Below are 20008 nucleotides of genomic sequence, written 5' to 3' on the forward strand. Positions count from 1 at the left end.
CTACATATACGGATCCTGATATGGAATGATCTTGAAGATATATTAAATGGAAAAAAACAAAAGCATATTCTGGATGCTATTACATCCATATTTATATCCACATAATGATTTATATGGTTTTATATACATTGACTGATTTTGGATGAATTCATAAGTAACTAGTAAAACCATGCCTCTTGAGAAGAGTAATTAAGTAACTAAAGACAAGAACGGGATGAAGACTTTTCACTGTACTGTATTCCATTTCACATGTTCTGAATTTTGTACTATGTGCATGTACATAAAATTAAAATTATACAATTAAACATTTATTAAATGTTTTATTGCTTTTGTCCAAAGTTGCAGACATTTCTAAACAAATAAAACAAACAGTTGTCAAGGAAAATGTAAAACACAATTCTTACATATATGTAATATGTATTCATATTATGCTTAGAAGATTGGTTCTTTTACTATAACTCAATAATAAAATTAACATATAAAATATATCTCAAAGTTCTTTTGGGATGTATATTATCTGCTTTACTGAGTACTGGCTGTAGTGGAGAAGGGGTATAATGCCTTTCTTTTTCAACTCAAATTTCAAAAGGAGGTGATTCTTCTCTTAAAAACCACTGTTTTCCAGTTTTTACAATCTTTTTAGTGAAAACAAAATTTAAGCCTAAATGACATTTCCATCTTTCTTAGCAGCTCACGGGAACTAGAGAACTCTAGAAATGGTTTCTGAAAGAACAGGAAGAGTTAGGGAATAGAACTGGGAAACATACAAATTGTAAACCAGTCTCCATTTCTAAAACATAAAATTTTCTTACTGTTAAACAAGATGAACTTTACAATAACAAGTGCAGAGGAGATATTTTTACAGAATCTTCTTTTTTTCTTATTAGCATTTTAAAAAATGGAATGTCTTTTCTTTTAATTTTGAGAAGTACTTTCCTTTTTTTTGAAAGGAGACTATGTCCTGTACCTGCAGTCATTTTATTTAAAAGTCTTCTGAAAAAGATTATCTTCTTTAAGCAGAGCTTCTAAATAACTGTCAATTTGCTCCAGGTCTCCTGCTGGACCGCCCTGGAAAAGAGAAGCAACAATCATAGGAGGGGAAGAAGCTACAGGGTTTATTCCTGTAATCTGGGTGGCCTTGGACCAGTCTTCCCTATGATTCATGTAGCAACAAAACCCAGCTTGCATTCGAATAATGCTTTTAACCTTCTGAAATGTTTTTGCATTTAATCTCATTTTATGCTCACAAGTGGTTAGGAACTTGAACCTTTTTTTTTTTTTCTTCTTCTTCTTCTTTAGTGGAAATTAGTTCAACTGTGCTTTTTGGGGTTTTTTTTTCCCCTTCTATATAATTACTTGTCATATTCCTAAAGCCCCCGCCCTCATCTCATTTTTCTGTTATAGGCTCTCATGAAGTTTTAGCCTTAGAGGCAAAACAGACGGGTAGGCAAATTCTGACTTCTCTGTTTCTCCTTTTTCCTCTGCAGCATCTTTTCCCACAACCTTTGGCTTGCTGCCCTGATCTGTCCCCTTTTCTCTTTCCCTCAGTTCTCTACTGGGAAAATCTCAAGCTCTCCTTCCTTGAGCTTCTTGATCCATGAACAGCTGGACAAATGCTCCCTCTTTACTGACCTAAGTCTCACTCCCTCAGGCCTAACCATGGGAACAACTCATTCTCCAACTGCGCTGATGGACAGGAGAATTTTTAGGAAGGACCTTTCAGAAATAATCCCAATGTTATTATTGTTTCCAATAAGTGTCTGGCACTATCATAGTTTCTCCATCCCTCATCTGGTTCCATTAAATGTGTTTTTGCTTTGCTCCCTTTGCCCTAGATTTGCTCAGTCTTCTAACAAGCCTGAATTGTACTGAGTCCCAGCTTTGTAACTAGGACGCTGTTTGGGTTTCCATGGTACTAATATTCACTAGGATTTCCAAATATTCACTGACCCTGAGGAATGCCCTGTGTGATCCTTTCTGACACCGACAGCTCTCAGCGTGTTCAGTCTGGTCTAATCCTTTGGCTCCTGCTTTCTACCCTGCAGATTAGACTTCCTGCTAGGACTCCAGGTTGATCCTGTTCCCAGGTTCTTCATGTGCTGCCCCAACCGTCTGTTCCAGGTCCACCGCATCTCATGTGTCTGCTCTACTCCATGGTAGCTGCTCTCGCAATTAAAGGCACTGAAAATGTAAATTTCAAGTGGGGGATGAGAGTAAACATATCTGGGCAGGAGCCTTTTGAGTACCTCTCCAATGATAGTGGATAAAACATTTCACATTCTGTGGGCTAAAGCCCTTCACCTCTTTACTAAAGTTTGTGAATAAAACAAATTAAGTTAGTATAATTACTCTGGCTACTGTGAGGGAACCCAGGGTTTTGACACAGAAGGAAGAGTAAACTACTATTCTTTCATTTTGTTTTTCCTAGCTGAACAGATTTGCTATTGTGAGAACCAAATAATTTTTATGAACTTTCTTGATAGCGGTATTCCATTACTATGATAAAGAACTTCTTTGTTCTCTCTAGTTGTTCTTGTTAGTGAAACAACAGTCATCACTGAAACCCTACCATGTGTGAGGCTCCACCAGACCTTTCACATGCAAAAACATTCACCACCCTCTGTAGCCACAAGAACCCAAAGGAGCTCCACTCAAATCCCACTCTCACAAATTGGCTTAGGTAGTACTGTTGACAGAAGGACAAATATAATTACCATTATGTGAAAATCGTTAGCTTTAATCATCCTTTTTATTTTAATAATGAAACATTTTAACTGTTGCCTAGACCACCCAAGAAGAGAGGGATCGTCTCTTTTGGCTATATACTTAATCAAAAATACTTTCTGTGTTTTTATTTTGTATTTTATATAAGAGAAATCCCAGCAAATCCAAAGATGTGTAGTTTTTGAAAGAGCAATGAACTCTCACACTGACTGAAAACCAGACAGTTGGCTTCAAAGTCCATGCTCATCATGTTCAATACTGATGCTCAGCAAGTTTCCTCGTCTGTCTCTCCGCGATCCCCTTCACGGGCAAAGCCGTCCTCCAGGCCTCCAGGCAGGTTTCTCTGGGAGACAACTCCTGCCCTCTCTCCCTGCATGGCCCAGGAAGGACCTGTCTCCTGTTCCAGACTCAGGGCCTATGTCTGAGTTTTGTCTGGGTCCTGAGACAATTTTCTCCCCATCAGACCCTATTTCCATATACTTTTTTAAAGCAGGCTAGATGATATCTAAGGAGCTTCCAGTTTACCATGACAATAAACTGAACCAAAGGCTAGTCTTGAGGCAGCCCAGAGAGTGCCCAGGTGTCCATCACCAGTGCTGGGGGAGCAACACAAAGTGCTGGGTGCTGAGTGTATGATGCCAAGTTGCTCCAGACACAGACCTGCCCTTGCGGGCCCCCAGAGAGCTCTCTGACCCCCTCTTAGGGAGCTTTCCTAGGAGTCCCACTGAACAACCTTCGTTTATACCCCAAGGAAAGCTGAGAAACACAGTCATAGTTCCTGGGCTCACTGTTGATTTCTCAATTTATTTCTAGCATCTACAGAAAGACTTTTGAACATTGGATATATACACTTTAATTTTTGATGTTTTCTCCCCAGCATTTGTATATGCTATAGTAGAAGATGGGTATTTCCTCACTGGCTCAATCTATCATAGAAGCCCAATTCTTTATGCATTCAAATATATAAATAAACAAGAAGAACAGTAATTCATAGTTACATGATATTTTCCTCTAAGATTAGAAGAGTCTGTTTTTTTAACCTCTGTATTAGGATAAAAATTAAAATATTTTGTTGTCTGAAAAAATTAGGAAAAAATTTCCTACTGGAAATATGCTACTGAGGAGACAGCATGATCGAACTATACCAACAGCACAAGCAAAGCTTCTGATTTTTTAAAGGGAAAATATAATAGGCCTTTTAAACAGTGTTCTAATTTATACTTTCAAAGTTCATTTATTTGTGATTTCAATATCCATTAAGAGAGAGTTAGGGCTCGGTTAAGTGACTCGTCCAAAGTCATAAGTGGATGATGACATTAGGAGAGGAAGCTAGCCCAGCGCTCTCTACACAATATGTGTTCCTATTACTCAAATAAAATTTCATTTCTTACCAGCTGAAGTTTCTGCAATAATACTGTCAGTTTCACACGAAGATTATTCAGTTTGTCTTCAGTGACTTTTCTTTTTTTTTCACATTGTCCCAGGGATACTTCATTAAGCACTCCTCTTCTGTTTGCATCATAGATAACGGATTGCATGGTTTCCTTTAGTTTTTTTTCATATTGGACCATGTAAACATTACGGACCTGGGAATGTTTTAAAAACAGTTTTAGTACATTTTTAAAATATTACTTTCCTCCCTAATAGCAGAATATTATATTCCAATCCTACACATATATACCACGTGTCAACTCTGTACATATGTACTATGGGTGGTCTACATTTAAGATATGTTGATCCCTTAAGGAACTAACAATCTGATGGAAGAGGAAGAGAAAGAAGGAAAAATGCACAATAGTCCAGTAACTATAATATAAAGAGGCACGCCAAGGTCAGCTCAGAAACCCTTGCTTTGGAATAAAGAAGAAACCTAGTAATGCTTGAATTTGTTCTCCTACCAGGGCTACCGTATTCTTCAAGGCACAAAGGGGATAGGTGCCTGTGACTACTCGCCACAGCACCAGTAACTCATAGATGACGACAGAGTGTCCAGCCACTTGGGGCTTTAAATGTGTGATTTATAACTCAAGTCTGTAGCATCTGAAAAGCACAGAAGCTACAGTAAGAGGAATTCCTAGTCTGCCACTCTCCTTGGGTTCCCTAATCTGATGTAAAGAGTACGGTTATATACTAACGCATGTGACCTTTGCTAATTCAAGAGTCTTGGTTATTTTCCAAGAGCTCGTGTTGCACCTGAGACACTCACAGAATAGAAAGAAGTAATGGAGTGGCCAAATGCTTCCATTTCAAAATGACATTAATTGCCTGTATCAACATTTTGAGAGGGCCGGGGGATATTCTGAGAAAAGAGATACAGGGAAAATCCTGTTTTGATAAACATTTGAATGTTTCAGCAATAAGAAGATTTCTGTATTCTAATATGCTGGGTTGCCAGGAAAATTGTACGGTAGCCTCGTTTGTCTTCTGGGTCCACCCTGTCCCCCTTCACCCTCCTCCACTACACTCACTAATACATGCAGGCCCTTTCCCAACACTGCCACATCATCCCCTTTAAGCACTCATTGACCTCACACATTTCTCCTTTTTCTATAAAATTCTTTAAACAAACAAAACCCCCTAAGTATACTGAATTCTGTTTAATAGACGTTCACCAACTACTTCCTAAATTCGAGGCACTGAATTTTATTATAGGTGATGCAGAGATATGTAAGATTCAGTCTTTGCTCTCAAGAAGCTTCTAGTCTACAGAATGAGATAATACAAGTATGCAAATATTGTATCTTTATGGGAGAAAATGTATTGTGCCCCAAGTAAGGCACAGATATTATTAGAGTTGAGAGGCGGGTGTGGAGTCTCCATTAAATAGAAGAGCATTAAAGTCCTGACTTCAGGTATTTGAGTTGGATTGACATCACTAATTTACCTCCAATTATGTATACTATTCATGTGCTACCTACTGAGAGGAATATTTGGGAGCAGACCCAAACACCACGCCACAGTAGTAAACAACGGCCATATATGTGTGCGTTTATATATATACACACATACATTCACACATATATATCATGTGTTGTATTAAAGGTGAGACTTAATTGTGAAATCTGTAGATTGCCACGTAAAGAAATCTTAGATTTCTTCCGAGACTTACACTGCCTGGATGTTTGTGTGAGGGCACAAGGAATTAGACTCTGAAATCCTTGACCTGGCTCTGCCTCTTCTTACCTCATTTCCTGAGTTCTAGGCCTCGCCCTTCCAGGTATACATCAAGCCCCCTCCTGCCACAGACCCTTTGCCCTTGCTGCTGTCTTTGTTCAGCAGATTCAGCTCCAGATATACACAAGGCTCACTCTTGGTCTCAACCAGTATGAAAACATGGCTCAGATATTCCTTGCTCTCTGTATCTGAAATAGCCTCCCCTTCCCCAACACACCATCACTGTCTATCCCCTGGCCTTGCACCATTATTTTATGGCACATCACATTGTATGTTTATTTATGTTTTATTTAAGTGTTTGTTATCTATCTTTCCCTCGGGAACGTAACCTCAATGTAAAAAAAAAAATGGTTTTGTACACCTCTCTATTTCCAACACCTGCCACATGGCACTAAATAGTGAAGAGTTAGGACAGCAGTTCAGAATTCACAGCAAAGGGACTTCAAATACGAGGGCCAAACCTGCCTTGAAATGCAGGCTACATTCTGAGATCTTGGAGGGGCATCCTTTTTTGAACATGCTCAGTTCAACCTACAAGAAGTTGATGGCTTAAAACCAAGGCAATAACCACCTCCTCCAAGAAGCTTCACAGGTGCTTCCCGTGGAGGCTTCTGTCAAACCCAGGAAGTGAGATCTCCCACAGCCTGAAGGTAGAGTAGGGTAAATAATTCAGCACAGCTGGAATAATGAGGACAGAGTCATGGACAGTTCAGATGTCAGCAGCCAATTATAGTTCTTAGTTTTCAGAACTTCAGAATCTTATAAGCTTTTGCCATCCTAAACAACAGCCAGGAAACACTTTCTTGTAAAAAGCAACAACAATAATAAAACAAACCAAAACAAATAAAATTAAAAATATAAAATATGAAAAATATTACCTAGAAAAATAACAGTATTGCTCATCAGCAATAAAAAGAAACACACGATTGATATACTTAATGGATCTGAAGGACATTATGTTGAGTGAATAAAGCCAATCATAAAGTGACATCTACTGTATGATACCATTTTGATAACATCCCTCAATAAGTGGTACTGGGAAAAATGGACAGCTACATGTACAGGAATGAAATTAGAACACTCCCTAACACCATACACAAAAATAAACTCAAAATGGATTAGAGACCTCAATGTAAGACCGGACATTATAAAACTCTTAGAGGAAAACATAGGAAGAACACTCTTTGAGATAAATCACAGCAAGATCTTTTTTGACCCACCTCCTAGAGTAATGGAAATAAAAACAAAAATAAACAAATGGGACCTAATGAAACTTCAAAGCTTTTGCACAGCAAAGGAAACCATAAACAAAATGAAAAGACAACCCTTAGAATGGGATAAAATATTTGCAAACGAATCAACGGACAAAGGATTGATCTCCAAAATATATAAACAGCTCATGCAGCTCAATATTAAAAAAACAAACAACCCAATCCAAAAATGGGCAGAAGACCTAAATAGACATTTCTCCAAAGAAGACATACAGATGGCCAAGAAGCATATGAAAAGCTGCTCAACATCACTAATTATTAGAGAAATGCAAATCAAAAGTACAATGAGGTATCACCCCACACCAGTTAGAATGGGCATCATCAGAAAATCTACAAACAACAAATGCTGGAGAGGGTGTGGAGAAAAGGGAACCCTCTTGCACTGTTGGTGGGAATGTAAATTGATACAGCCATTATGGAGAACAGTATGGACATTCCTTAAAAAACTAAAAATAGAACTACCATATGACCCATCAATCCCACTACTGGGCATCTACCCAGAGAAAACCCTAATCCAAAAAGACACATGCACCCCAATGTTCATTGCAGTACTATTTTCAATAGCCAGGTCATGGAAGCAACCTAAATGCCCATCGACAGACGAATGGATAAAGAAGATGTGGTACATATATACAATGGAATATTACTCAGCCATAAAAAGGAACGAAATTGGGACATTTGTAGAGACGTGGATGGATACAGAGACTGTCATACAGTGTGAAGTCAGTCAGAGAAAAACAATTATCGTATATTAACGCATATTTGTGGAACCTAGAAAAATAGTACAGATGCACCAGTTTGCAGGGCAGAAATTGAGACAAAGATGTAGAGAACAAACGTATGGACACCAAGGGGGGAAAGCGGCGGGGGTGGTGGTGGTGTTGGTGGGATGAACTGGGAGATTGGGATTGACATATATACACTAATATGTATAAAACAGATAACTAATAAGAACCTGCTGTATAAGAAAATAAATAAAATAAAATTCAAAAATGAAAAAAAGAATGTTTATACAGCATGCTACATTCAAAATCATATTCAGTCTCTCAACGTTCACTATTTTGTAACCAGCAAACTGTATTTCCTTCAAGCACTAGCGGCCAGTTTAGCCAGTTTCCTGACTTATGCTTCTTCCTTTCTCAGGCTAACATCTCAATGAGGTTTCTATAAAAGGTAACACTTTTGACAACTTTTAAAGCTCAATATAAAAGGACTTCTGGTTGTTTTAACATTTTAATTAAGGTGAGTATAGAATTGTAACAGGATGAGAGGCTTAGTTCTGCTGGTTAAACTCACTCTTGTAGAGGTATTTGCGGCAGATCAAAAATGGAATTCTTCCAAACCCCATTAATTCAGAATGGAATTAGGATTTGAAAGAAAGAATATTCAACTGAGATTTTAATTTTCTGCCTTGAATTTAAAAAGTCAGAGCTCTGGCAGCTCTGGAGCTCCAGAATCCTAATAAGTTTGCACAAAGTAAGGCAGGACTACAAAATCTATAGATTTTGCACCCTATTTACAAGAATATGCATGTGTTTGTGTGGGCAGACACTACAGCAGAAACAATCAACTTTGAGTCAATGCACAATAGTAAGGTCCAGATGCATTCAAAGCTACTTATTGATGTTGCTAGGATATGAGAGGATTGCTAATTTCAAGGATTCAATAATCTAGTTGGGGAGAAAATAAAATACAGGAAACTACTGTAATGCAAGGCAGAAAATTTAATTAATGCTAAAGTAGAGTTTTAAGGTCCTCTCAGAACACAGAAGTCAAGATTAATTTCACACGGAGAGACTGAGGTAGGCTTGATGTAGAAGGTAGCATTGATCAGGCTGTACAAAAGGGTGGGCAAGATTTCCAGAGGCCAACTGTGGACTGGGAGAGTGGAGAAGAGTATTCGGGGGGACAGCACGGGGAAACGCTCAGAGGCAGGCCAGTCTAGTAGGTTGGAGCAACTCCATTTTGGATGGAGCAGATGGCTTGCAAGAGGAAAGAATAAAAGATGGTGGTTCAGGTTGGGTTGCAAAGGACCACCAATGCTGTCATGAATCATCTGCTACTCTAATAGTTATGGACACTGCTGATGTGGTCAGGGCGGGTGACCAAAAAAGTTTGTGCTTTACAAGGGGTCCTCCCTTTATTAAACGTACACACCTTAAAGCAAGGTGCATAGAGTTAACCCTACATGGATTTTAATAAATGATTTCAAGAGTTTTTATAACCATCCACTTAAAGCTACTAATCATTAATAAAGTCCTTAAGACCAGTTTCATGTGAAGAAAATCGTGATTCCAATTGTTCTGTATTTTGCTTGCAACATCTCCATTTCAACAGGAACTCATGGTCTCTTGACTGTTTATCTTGCTTTGATTCTTTGAATCCCATTTGCCCTGAACATTACGAGGATTCTACTCATCATCTATGCTAACACCTTGAATAAACACTTAGTCAGTCTGGCCTCCAAGACCCAACAACTTGGCTCCATTACTGAGTGTAGACACTGAAAAAATATCATTTAGAAACAGACATGAAGGACATGTACAAGCTTGGATACACTGAGATGTATGATAAACTAATTCTTAGCAAATTTCTAAGTTTTTTAGTGTAAATAGTTAAATCAGAGTTCCCTAACCAGTAGATAAGGATGTGTCAAGAGATCCAGGAACCCTACTGGTGATTTGTCAAGCTGGCTGCCACAGAGTTGGGACAATTCCTGGTGGGACAGTAAACAACCTGCCTACCACATGCCCTCCCCACACCATATTTTACTGTCAGCATCTCCCCATATACATCTCACCATGTAATGTCAAGGTCTCTAGTAAGTAAACAATAATTCTTTTATGCCAATAGGCTGAGAAGCTGTAGTATACCTACTGCAAGTAATACCTGCAAACTTTATCATAAGGATGAAGTATTACAGTCTGGATAAGAATGAGATGGAATAAAGTGAGGTAGTAAAAAGAGCTTTGGAGTGGCACAAATCTGGGTTCCAATCCTGAATCTACTACTTACTTGCATCATGACATTGGAATGTTATCTTTCTGGTTCTCCATTTCCTCATTACTAACATGGAGATAGTGGCAGCTATACATCCCAAAGTTGTGAGAATTAAATGAGGTAACATATATAAAAGGCCTAGTTTAGTGCCTGGAGCTAGTGGCTCTTGATCAATCACAGTGTTAGATTTGCTGATGAAAATAATACTAGTAAAATAATAATAATAATAGTGCAGAATAGGGTCAAAAATATGTTGGATAAAAGCTGTCTTTTACTCTAATTAGGAAATGACAACTAAGTCTTCACACCGAAAATGTTCAATTACTGCTTTTTCAACAAAAATGCTACTCAGAAAATAAATTCACTTTTCAGTTGAACAGTGATGAGAAATTAAGAACCAAAATATTCCTTCATTTCCAGTTGCTTATCACAGGCCAGTAGGCACTCAGGCAGAAATATCAGAGGCAAATATATCAACAGGGGTATTACATTTAGGCACACCCTAAAATCCAAACACTTTGTGACACAGCCTTTCTAAGAAGAAATCTAGTTTAGGTTCTAATTTTCATTTCAAGTTTGCCTAGTTATATGCTTTGGGGAACTTACTTCCCAATTCTATTTCATTTATAAAACATGAATATTCAAACATATTCTATTCCCCACAAAAGAGATGAGGCGGCGCCTGTGCTTACAGCTGTGCTGTGCACAATTCCAGGGAGCATCATTCACCTCCCAGTCTTGCATATTATTATGAGAGTTTTCCAGAAGATGGCTGTAAGCATAAGCACTTGGAAGAAGATGCTAGTATATGTGCTAGTGATAGAGCTGGTGCGCCTGTTTGAGCAAACACAGGTGAAGTGTCAGCAGAAACCTAAGCATCTCAATATTGATCCTGTTGCCATGAAAAGTTCTAGACTGTTGTGGCCTCCATGAAGTATCTGGGAACCTCAGTGGCTGTACTGGCTCCAATGCTAATCCCCTGTGTTAGTTGGGCCAGGTTCACATCTTGGAGTCTCAGTTCCCTTGATTGTGATTTAAGGAAGTTGAGGGCATATGATTTTTTGAGATATTTCTCTAGTAGAACTGAAGGACTCTATGGACTCTTCCCTGCCACCATCAAGGAAACCTTTAAGAACTAGATACACAGTATTATAAGAAAACTGTAAAAAAAAACCAAAACAAAACAACAAAAACAAAAAACCATCTACCCAGAGAGAGAGAAAGGTTGTAATGAAACACACCAAAAAATACCAGTGATCTTGGAATGGTTTGGGACTATGGATGAATTTCTTAAAATTCCTTTTACTTTCTTTTATTAGCATTATTTTATAGCTGCTTTTAAAATAGAAAAATCATAAACTTAAAAACAACTGTTGATAGAATTTAAAAAACCCAGAGAGATATCAAATTGTCCAAAATAATTAAAGACTTTTATACAAAAGATTTCTGATTTAGCACAGTGTCTCAAGGATCCAGTGAACCTATTGCTTAAAGACTCAGAATGTCATGTTTCCTGTTCAAAATATAGTCCTACTCCAAGTGTTTCATAAGCTTTATGGTTTGGAAACATTTGCATCTTTAAAATTCAAAAAGATGTTGCTTTGTGGCATCTGATATGCTACAGATTAATCTAAGTCTTGATAAGTAAATGCAAATTTGATTTCCTTTCAAACCTAACATTTAGAAATGTATATTATTTCTCCTTTGGAATACAGGATCATTTAGAATATAAATGATTACGTTGAAAGGAAGCTTACCTGGTTGAAACACATTTTCAGCTTCTTGTTTGTCTGTTCTGGGCATTGCTCCAGCTGTTTTCATAAATCATAACAGAACAGGATATTAACTTTTAGGGAATGAGCTGTCTACAGTAGAGTTATAACATGCAAGTACCTAGTATAAAAAAGCATCAAAGCCTAGAACTTGCCAACATCGGTGCTGTGGGTCTTTTAAGCCAGGGTCTAATTATATTATACAACATGGTTTTAAAATTTTTCAGATGAAAAAGAAAATCAAGGTGAAGGAAAAGTAAATGACAAATAATAAAGCCGTTGGAGTCTAGATATCTTGGATAGGGACGCCACAGAAATAGACCGGGGAGAGTCACTGGCATGTGGGATAGTATTTAAAGTCAGAGAATAGCTGAGGTCACCTAGAAACAACATTTAATAGAGAGAAGAAAGTGGTCCAGGAACAAGCCCTCAGACACACCGACATTTAGAAACCAAATAGAGAAGGAGCTGCCAGCGCAGAGGATGGGAGGGAGGGAAGCAGGAAAATGAGAAGTGTGTTGTCATGGAAGCTACATAAAGACAGTGCTTCAAGAAAGAAAGAGTGGTCAGCTGGGCTGAAGAGGTCAGGTAAGATAAGTGACTACTGCACTTGTCAGCACAGTGGTCACTGGTGGTTTGACAAGACAGTCCCAGTGACGCTGTTGAGTCAGAAGCCCCACGGGAAAGAATGAGGTGAGAGTAGACGGTGAAGCAGCAGAAACAATGATGTAGGACTTCATCCAGGATCAGATGAAGGCATATGGCACCTGTGCAAATTAATCATGTGGTGCTCTTTCCACCGATAGCTTTTCACGTGTATCCATCCCTTCCACAAGCAACACCGAGCATGAGGGTGGCGAAGAAGGCCCCCACCCTCCTGTACCTGGCGGGGCTCTTCCAGTCCCGTGAGCAGCTCTGGCGGCCTGAGGCCTGCACCCCTCACTCAGCTTCACCACAGCCTGCTGTGACTCAGCAGCTCAGGGACCGCCCACTGTGGGCCAGTGCCAGGCTCACCCTGTGCACCCCAGGTAGCTGCTGATCAAAGTTTTCCTTCCCATCATCTATAGTATTGCCTCTGAGAGGAGATTTGGTAAATGCAACTTTCTTCATCTTTCCCTGTGATGTCTTAGTGATTCTAACCCAATCTTCACCTCAGTTCCTCATAAAAGGTAGCTGAGGAAGTGTATCTAAGGGATAGGAGCTATTTTTGGTGCAGGGAGAGAAGTTAAGGACTATATCCTGTCTCTTTTCATCTCAGAGACTGACTACTCTCAGTCTGTACAATCTTCCCAGAGTTTATTTAAACCTTGGCCATGCTGGTTTCCCATGCAGCTTTAATTCCGAGTTACCCACTTAGTACAAAGATCCCCATCCTCATTCACTTAAGCTATTCTAGGTCCTCTCATTGGTAACCCTTTACATTTTTCTTCACTGAAGATTCAATTCAGGGTGTTCTGGCATTCCGTCAAAGTTCAAAAAAAGTCAGCTTGCCTCCAAACTTGCTGTAAGTTCCTCCAGAGACGTGTGGCCAAATTCTGATGGTAGACAATACTCAGGGAAAAAATACAGAAGAATCTCCCTAGGAATATAAGCACAGCAGAGATGAGAATACACCAGGAAAAGAGATGCAGCGCTCATGTGTCCGAACTGGCTCTGTCTCCTGGGTTTTGTTAAATATCTTGGCAAAGACGAACATTTGTGCCTGCCAAGTAGTTTGTTTTTATAAGTGGCATCAAAGTGTTCTTCAAAAGGCATTGACTGGGGAGAGGGAGGTGGCCATGGCTATAAAAGGGCAACAGGAAGAATCCTTGTGGTGATGGAAGTCTTCTGTATCTTGACTGTGTCAATGTCAATATCCTAATTTCCGTATTGTTCTATAGTTTTGCAAAATGTTACCATTGGGAGAAACTGGGTAAAGGGTACAGGGGATATCTCTGTACATTTATCTTAAATAAAACGTTTATTAAAGCAAGCAAGCGTGAGCTCACAATGCCCGTCCATAACCAAGCAGTCCAGGAAAGCCTTGCACCTACCTGAATTTCTCCTTGGCAGAGAGCTAAGTCAGCATTGCAAAATTCCCAGAGGAAAAGAGGCTGACTACAGGCTTACTGACTTTTTCCCTAAGAAAACCAAAGAACTTAACTCTTCGGAGTAATTCTTTCATCGGGGCCTCCGGGACTACCCCTAGAAATCATACATGGACCCTGCTCTTTCCAGACAGCATTGTTCTGACAGGTGCTTCCTTTTGTCAAAAGGCAGGAGCACCCCACCCTTCTAGTGTGATGGCTTTTCTAGGATTAATCCCCTAGATGACATACATTTCACTCCTGGGAGAATATGAAATCTAGAAATTTACAGTTACCACATCTTAAAAGTATATAGAGTGTTTTATGTTGAAGTGTTCCAAGAACTTCATGTATATTATCCAAGGGACTTACAAAATTTTTCAATTATAAAATAACATGGCACACAAAGGATTAGACAGCTATTTCTTATATAATTTACATTCCTAGTATTTTAATTATATTATTTGTGGCAATATTCATTTGTAATTTTTAAGGAGATTCAATCCAAAAAGTTAAAAATCCTCAGCATTTCACAACATCAAATGTAACACACACACACACACACACACACACACACACACACACAGAGTCCTCAGAATTATTTGCCTGGTTGGTAAGAAGATGAGTAGGGAAGAGGCAGGATGAGAAAGGGCTTCTGGGTATTTGAGCTGAGCAGAAATCAGATGGCATAGAAAGAAAAGCTTCAAGTGGAGTCCCTGGGAAAGGAGGCCTGTGGTCAAGTTTATGGTAGGTTTCGTGGAGGAGAAGTGGTGAGAGGTATTTTTAAATACAAACCACCTCCTTCCTCCCCTAAATCCAGCCTCCCTTCCTCCAATACAGGGTTGAAACCCCTGTACTGGTCCTGAGTATTGGTCCTTTTCATGGTGGGTATAAATTCTGTGGGGTTTAGATTTAGAGCTAATCAGCAATCTTCCAAGGAAGTATTTCTAGAAAAACAAATATTCGGAGGTGGTGGCATTTGGTGGGGAGTGGGAAAGGGTGAAGGGGCGGGTTGGGGAGAGACAAAGTTCTGAATGAGTTCTGGATTATTCTCAGTCTGTGAAATCTCTACATCAAAATTTACATGAAACACCATTATGGTCTGAATAATGTCTCACACGTGTGTACTATTATTTCTAAAGACAGGTAAAGAGACGAAGACACAGAGAGAAGGAGAGATTATTTTAAAGTGAAACACTTTATGTAAAGGTTTTATTGGAATCACTTGTCACAAATAGCTCATCATGTTGTATTTTCTCAATATCCTCAAGCTCATTAATTCCACAGACATTCCCTGAATGCTACTAAAACAAAGCCTTTATCTAGTGCACCTTCCAGAGCCTGGCATTGTGTCCCATGCTAGGAACCCAATACATTCTTATTACACTGAATTCAGCCTAGTAGGGAACGCAGACAAGTAAGAAAACTATTCCAATACAGTGTGACAGAAGCTAGAATGGGAATGCAGCACCATGGCTACCTAGAGGAGGGGCCCAAATTCGTATTTGGGAAGCCCCAAAGGAAGGGTAGGAGTCAGCTAGCTGTGTGGGGCAGGGGGGTACAGCCTGTGAAGGAAGAATGCCAGGCCAACTGCACTATATGTTGGGGAACTGAGTATTTTCTGACGGTATTGAGCACCCTGGTCAGATTCATCCATTCTTTATAAAGTGCTGGAAATATGCTAAGTGTTGCTATGGCTTCATATACAAAACTTCATGTCATCTTTATGGAAGCTCTCTTTTTTTTGGCGGTATGCGGGCCTCTCACTGTTGTGGCCTCTCCTGTTGCGGAGCACAGGCTCCGGACATGCAGGCTCAGCGGCCATGGCTCACGGGCCCAGCCACTCCGCAGCATGTGGGATCCTCCTGGACCGGGGCACGAACCCACGTCCCCTGCATCGGCAGGCGGACTCTCAACCACTGTGCCACCAGGGAAGCCCTATGGAAGCTCTTTGATTGAGGACTTATTCCTATTTTGAACCTCTCTGGTTCCCTAATTGTTAAGGATCCTCATCTCCACGCCCACCTGTACTCTCCTTTGCCCCTCTCCCTCCAAGACCTTAGTATCCACCTTTGTACTCTCTCTTCCATCTCACTTCTTCTAAAAGGCTCTTCCCTTGGGGATTCTGTCCCACGAGACTGACTGGAGAGGAAGACAAATTATCCTGCTCCTGTAGTCTCTAAGCACAAACGCACAGACCTCCGCATTTTCCTTTTCCTGAAAAATTAATCCAGGAAAACTGTTAGATCCTCTTAAAAACTGTAAGCTACCAAAAATCATAAATGTGGGGGCTGAATGTAGATGCTTAACTCTTTAAAAATTCCTTCAATTATTGTCTTGAGTCCCTTTCTTCGATGCAATTCTTCAATGACACCTTCTTTTGTTCCTGAGGAGGGTATATATAATCAAACTTCTCTCCACCCTCAAACTTCAGGTTTCCTTTAAGACAGAAACAGTGATCCTCTAATTCACAAAAGGTCCTTCAACGATGTGCTCAGCACAGAACTATAGGAATAACCTGGTGTCTGGAGTATCGAAATGGATACTGTGTATTTTGGAGGGACTCAAGAACCAAGTGCTACCATTCAAGGGGAGTCTTTTCTTACCAAGAACACCCCTTCTTCCCTTGGAGCTTTTATTCATAGTTCCACCTCCAAACTTGCTAATAAAATCAGGAATTTGTCTTTATTAACATTATCTCTCTTCTTGGGGATTCAAGAAATAAGTAACCTGAGGATCTTCCAGAGCTATTGTTTGCACCCAGGACTGTAATAGGTTCTTGGCTATAATGCCCATTTCAGTTGAATTCCTACAGAAACCATACCCATATCTATAAGTTTGAGTTGGAAATTTTTATAGAGTTCAACTAGCTGAGCTACAACACTAAATCAGCTCTGTCTCCATATATGACGACCAAGCTTTGAAAGGCTCCAGCTAAGGGCCATTTCCTTTTCATTCCATGGTCATATCCTTTCTCAACAGGGTAATTTTTCCTTAAGAAAAATCTTTCTTGCATTAATATAACTCTGCTCTTTCTAGACATGAGCAGAGATACACAGAGCTTCCTGGTTATCCTGCTGTTCTTTTTAAAGAGTAAACTAGTTAATAATAAGCTTGGTCTTGGCTAAGGAGAAGAGCAAGCCTCCTACCTGAGGTAGAGCGAAACTCTATCCTTCAACCCAGTGAAAGGCTATGGAAATGGCATGGCTCCACTTTCTAAAACCAGGAGTCAGGTCCTGGTTTTTGATAGACCTCAATTGCTAATTTTTGTGTGTGTGTGTGTGGTCTTTTCTTTTGCTTCAGTAACTGGCAGCAACCTGTAAAAAGTGACTTTCTTTTTAAAATTTATTTTTGGTATTTTTAAAAGTTAAGATAACATGAAGCATGTTTGCACTTTTGTAGAGGTGAAATAAATGAAGCCTGACTTATATCGAGTTTACATATACAACGATAAACTAAAACAAGGCATTATAGGTTAGCATTTGTGAGTAAGGACTATGAGACCACACTGCCAATATTCAAATCCCAGCTCTACCACTTAAGAGTTATGTAATGCTGGGCAAATTACTTAACCTCTGCATACCTCAATTTTCTCATCTGTAAAATGGGGATAATAAAAGTATCTATTTATAGGGTTGTTGTAAGGTTTAAGTGAGTTAACATATGCAGAGCCCTTAGGACAGTGCCTGGCACATAGTAAGTACATAAAAAATATTATTATTATTGTTGTTGTTGTTGAAAGTGATTTGAGATTTGATATTCTCTGCTTCAATATTTAGGACCATTTGGTAAAATTTAACAATCTGGATCTCAGTTTACCTTATTTACCTCTGATTTATTCACACAACTCAGTTGCACCCCATTATTTGAAAATACTTTAACATCCAGTAGTACTATTCACTGCTTTTTACATTAATCCCTTTCAATTTAACTAAAATTATTTTTGAAAATCTACTAATACACATTGGACACTGTGGAAAATTCAATCTGTTTTCAAAGGAGTTACTACATTTGGGGATTAAATAAATTAATACACATAAAACAAAACATAATGCAAGATAGGAAAATGTTAAACTGAGCATAATCGGGTGATAAAAAAGGATAATAAGAACGACTATTTTTTATTAATTTATAACATGAAACTAATAGAAGAGGCCCATTTAGCAGTGTAGGAAGGGATAAGGATGATGTCATGTTCAAAGTGAACCAAGTGGAGGGAACACTCCACACACTTCATAGGGCCTGACTGCTCTCTTATCTGTGACAAGCAAGGCAAGTCTGGTGAACAATCGTGAGTGTAAAGAACATGGTCCCCTCCACACTGTACATGGCCAGCCACAATCTTCATGCCTGGAGGAATTTAAAGTCTAGTAAACACAAGGACTAATATGTGGACCAGACAATAGAATAGTGCAGTACAGGGAAGAAAACATAAAGAAGACAAGAAATCTGTTTTCACTGGTGAAATGTGAGAAAACATATGACATGCTGCCAAAGGCAAAAGAGAAAATTGGTAAATGAGGAGCTCCTTTTGTTCCAGTCAAAGCCTTGTGTTGTGTACAATTCTTTTCCCACTGAATATTTTTATAAAACAATCACCACAAAAAAATTCAAGCTGGTACAGAAAGGAGCTTATTTATTAATTCATTTGGCTTTCAGAGTGTTCAGTTGATAACAGTATGATGATTTCAAGTACTAAAGATTCTACATGTTCATTAGGGAGATGGTTTCTGGGAAATTTAAATTTTCTAGTGATGCCTAATTATAGAGGTGGATGCACCTTAAAGCCTTAGTACACTCAATCAGATTATCTCCTTTTTGATCACATGTAACTCATGAAAATTAATAATGATGATACACTTAGAGGCAGAACAAAAATTAGCCAAGAAAAAATAAAGAAGATGATAATGCACAGTTGTACATCCAAACTCTGCTGCAACACAACCAGGCAAATCTCTCCAGGCTCACAGTGCAGAGAGTAGCAAAGCGTGTGTGGGTGTCTGTGTGTGTGTATATGTAGTGAATATTACAAAAAGTGTGTGTGTATATACGTAAGTATGTACATATGTATGTGTGAGTATATATATACACCGTGATTAAAAGCAAGAGCTTCCAAATCAGGGAGCCCTGTCCTTAGTAGCTGTGTAATTGTCTTTGTGATTTTGAGTGTTACTTAGTTTCTCTTTTTCAGTTTAGCGTTTTTAAAAAAAAAAGAATTAAAAATAATACCAGCCTTGTAAGTTTCTCTAAGGAGCTAATGTATACAAAGCACTTAGGTGACTGTGTAAAATATAATAGTGGCTCATAAATAGTGGCTATTATTATCATCAAGAAGGCCCGGTTCACTTGAAGCAATGTCCCAGTCATTGACATGTCATATCCATACATTTTTTAATAATATGCACACATTTATTCAGATATACACAGGCATATTGATATATAATTTTTTCCATACTACCATGTCTTAGGGACCAATTGACATGCCTGAATCTCAGAACTAGTGAGTAAGAAACCAGGATTCAAATTTAAGGCTACCCAACATCAAGGATGAGGATCTTACATACTACGTCCGGACGAACACTGATAGAAGGCAAGACGATGGTTGGAGAATCCCATTTTCTAGGGACTATACTGTAGGCCATGGCAGTATGAGACTGACATCCATCCAGATCACTGGATGAACGGCCTTTTCAACCTCACAATATTTGTACAACCCTGAGGTCTGGCTTGCTTCTGTCCCGTTCCCAGGCTCGTGCAAGCTTGCCAACCCAGACACTGTGCAGATCTGGTAGTCAGAACTTACTGTTCAGGAATGCAGCACTTTGGCTTCACTCCTTGATCAGTGACTTGTCTCTGGATCCCTAGTGTCATTAGTGAAAATGTGTCCTGATGCAAAGTCCAAGTTGGATCCACCTGAATATAACAAGAGCGTCCTCCTTTCTCCTAGGGCAGGACGGATGTTAGGTGTGTGCTCCTAAAGGATGGTAGGTGGGGCCCTCAT

At 39.2% G+C, this 20008-nt stretch overlaps 1 protein-coding gene across 1 annotated transcript in view; it reads right to left on the reverse strand.

Annotated features, from left to right (window-relative positions):
- Positions 1 to 978: 978 nt before the first annotated feature.
- MORC1 (MORC family CW-type zinc finger 1) overlaps positions 979 to 20008 on the reverse strand; it is a gene marked incomplete at its 3' end in the record, with an annotated part of 179341 nt that continues 160311 nt past the window's right edge. Inside the window, exons 24-27 of the mRNA XM_082839835.1 lie at positions 13433 to 13520; positions 11927 to 11980; positions 4116 to 4310; positions 979 to 1068 (exon numbers count right to left, since the gene is read on the reverse strand). Of these exons, the coding sequence (XP_082695961.1) occupies positions 979 to 1068; positions 4116 to 4310; positions 11927 to 11980; positions 13433 to 13520 (427 nt within the window). The remainder of the gene's footprint in view (positions 1069 to 4115; positions 4311 to 11926; positions 11981 to 13432; positions 13521 to 20008) is intronic.

Source organism: Leucopleurus acutus (genome assembly GCF_964270905.1).
Source record: "Leucopleurus acutus genome assembly, chromosome: 5".
NCBI classification, from domain to species: domain Eukaryota; kingdom Metazoa; phylum Chordata; class Mammalia; order Artiodactyla; family Delphinidae; genus Leucopleurus; species Leucopleurus acutus.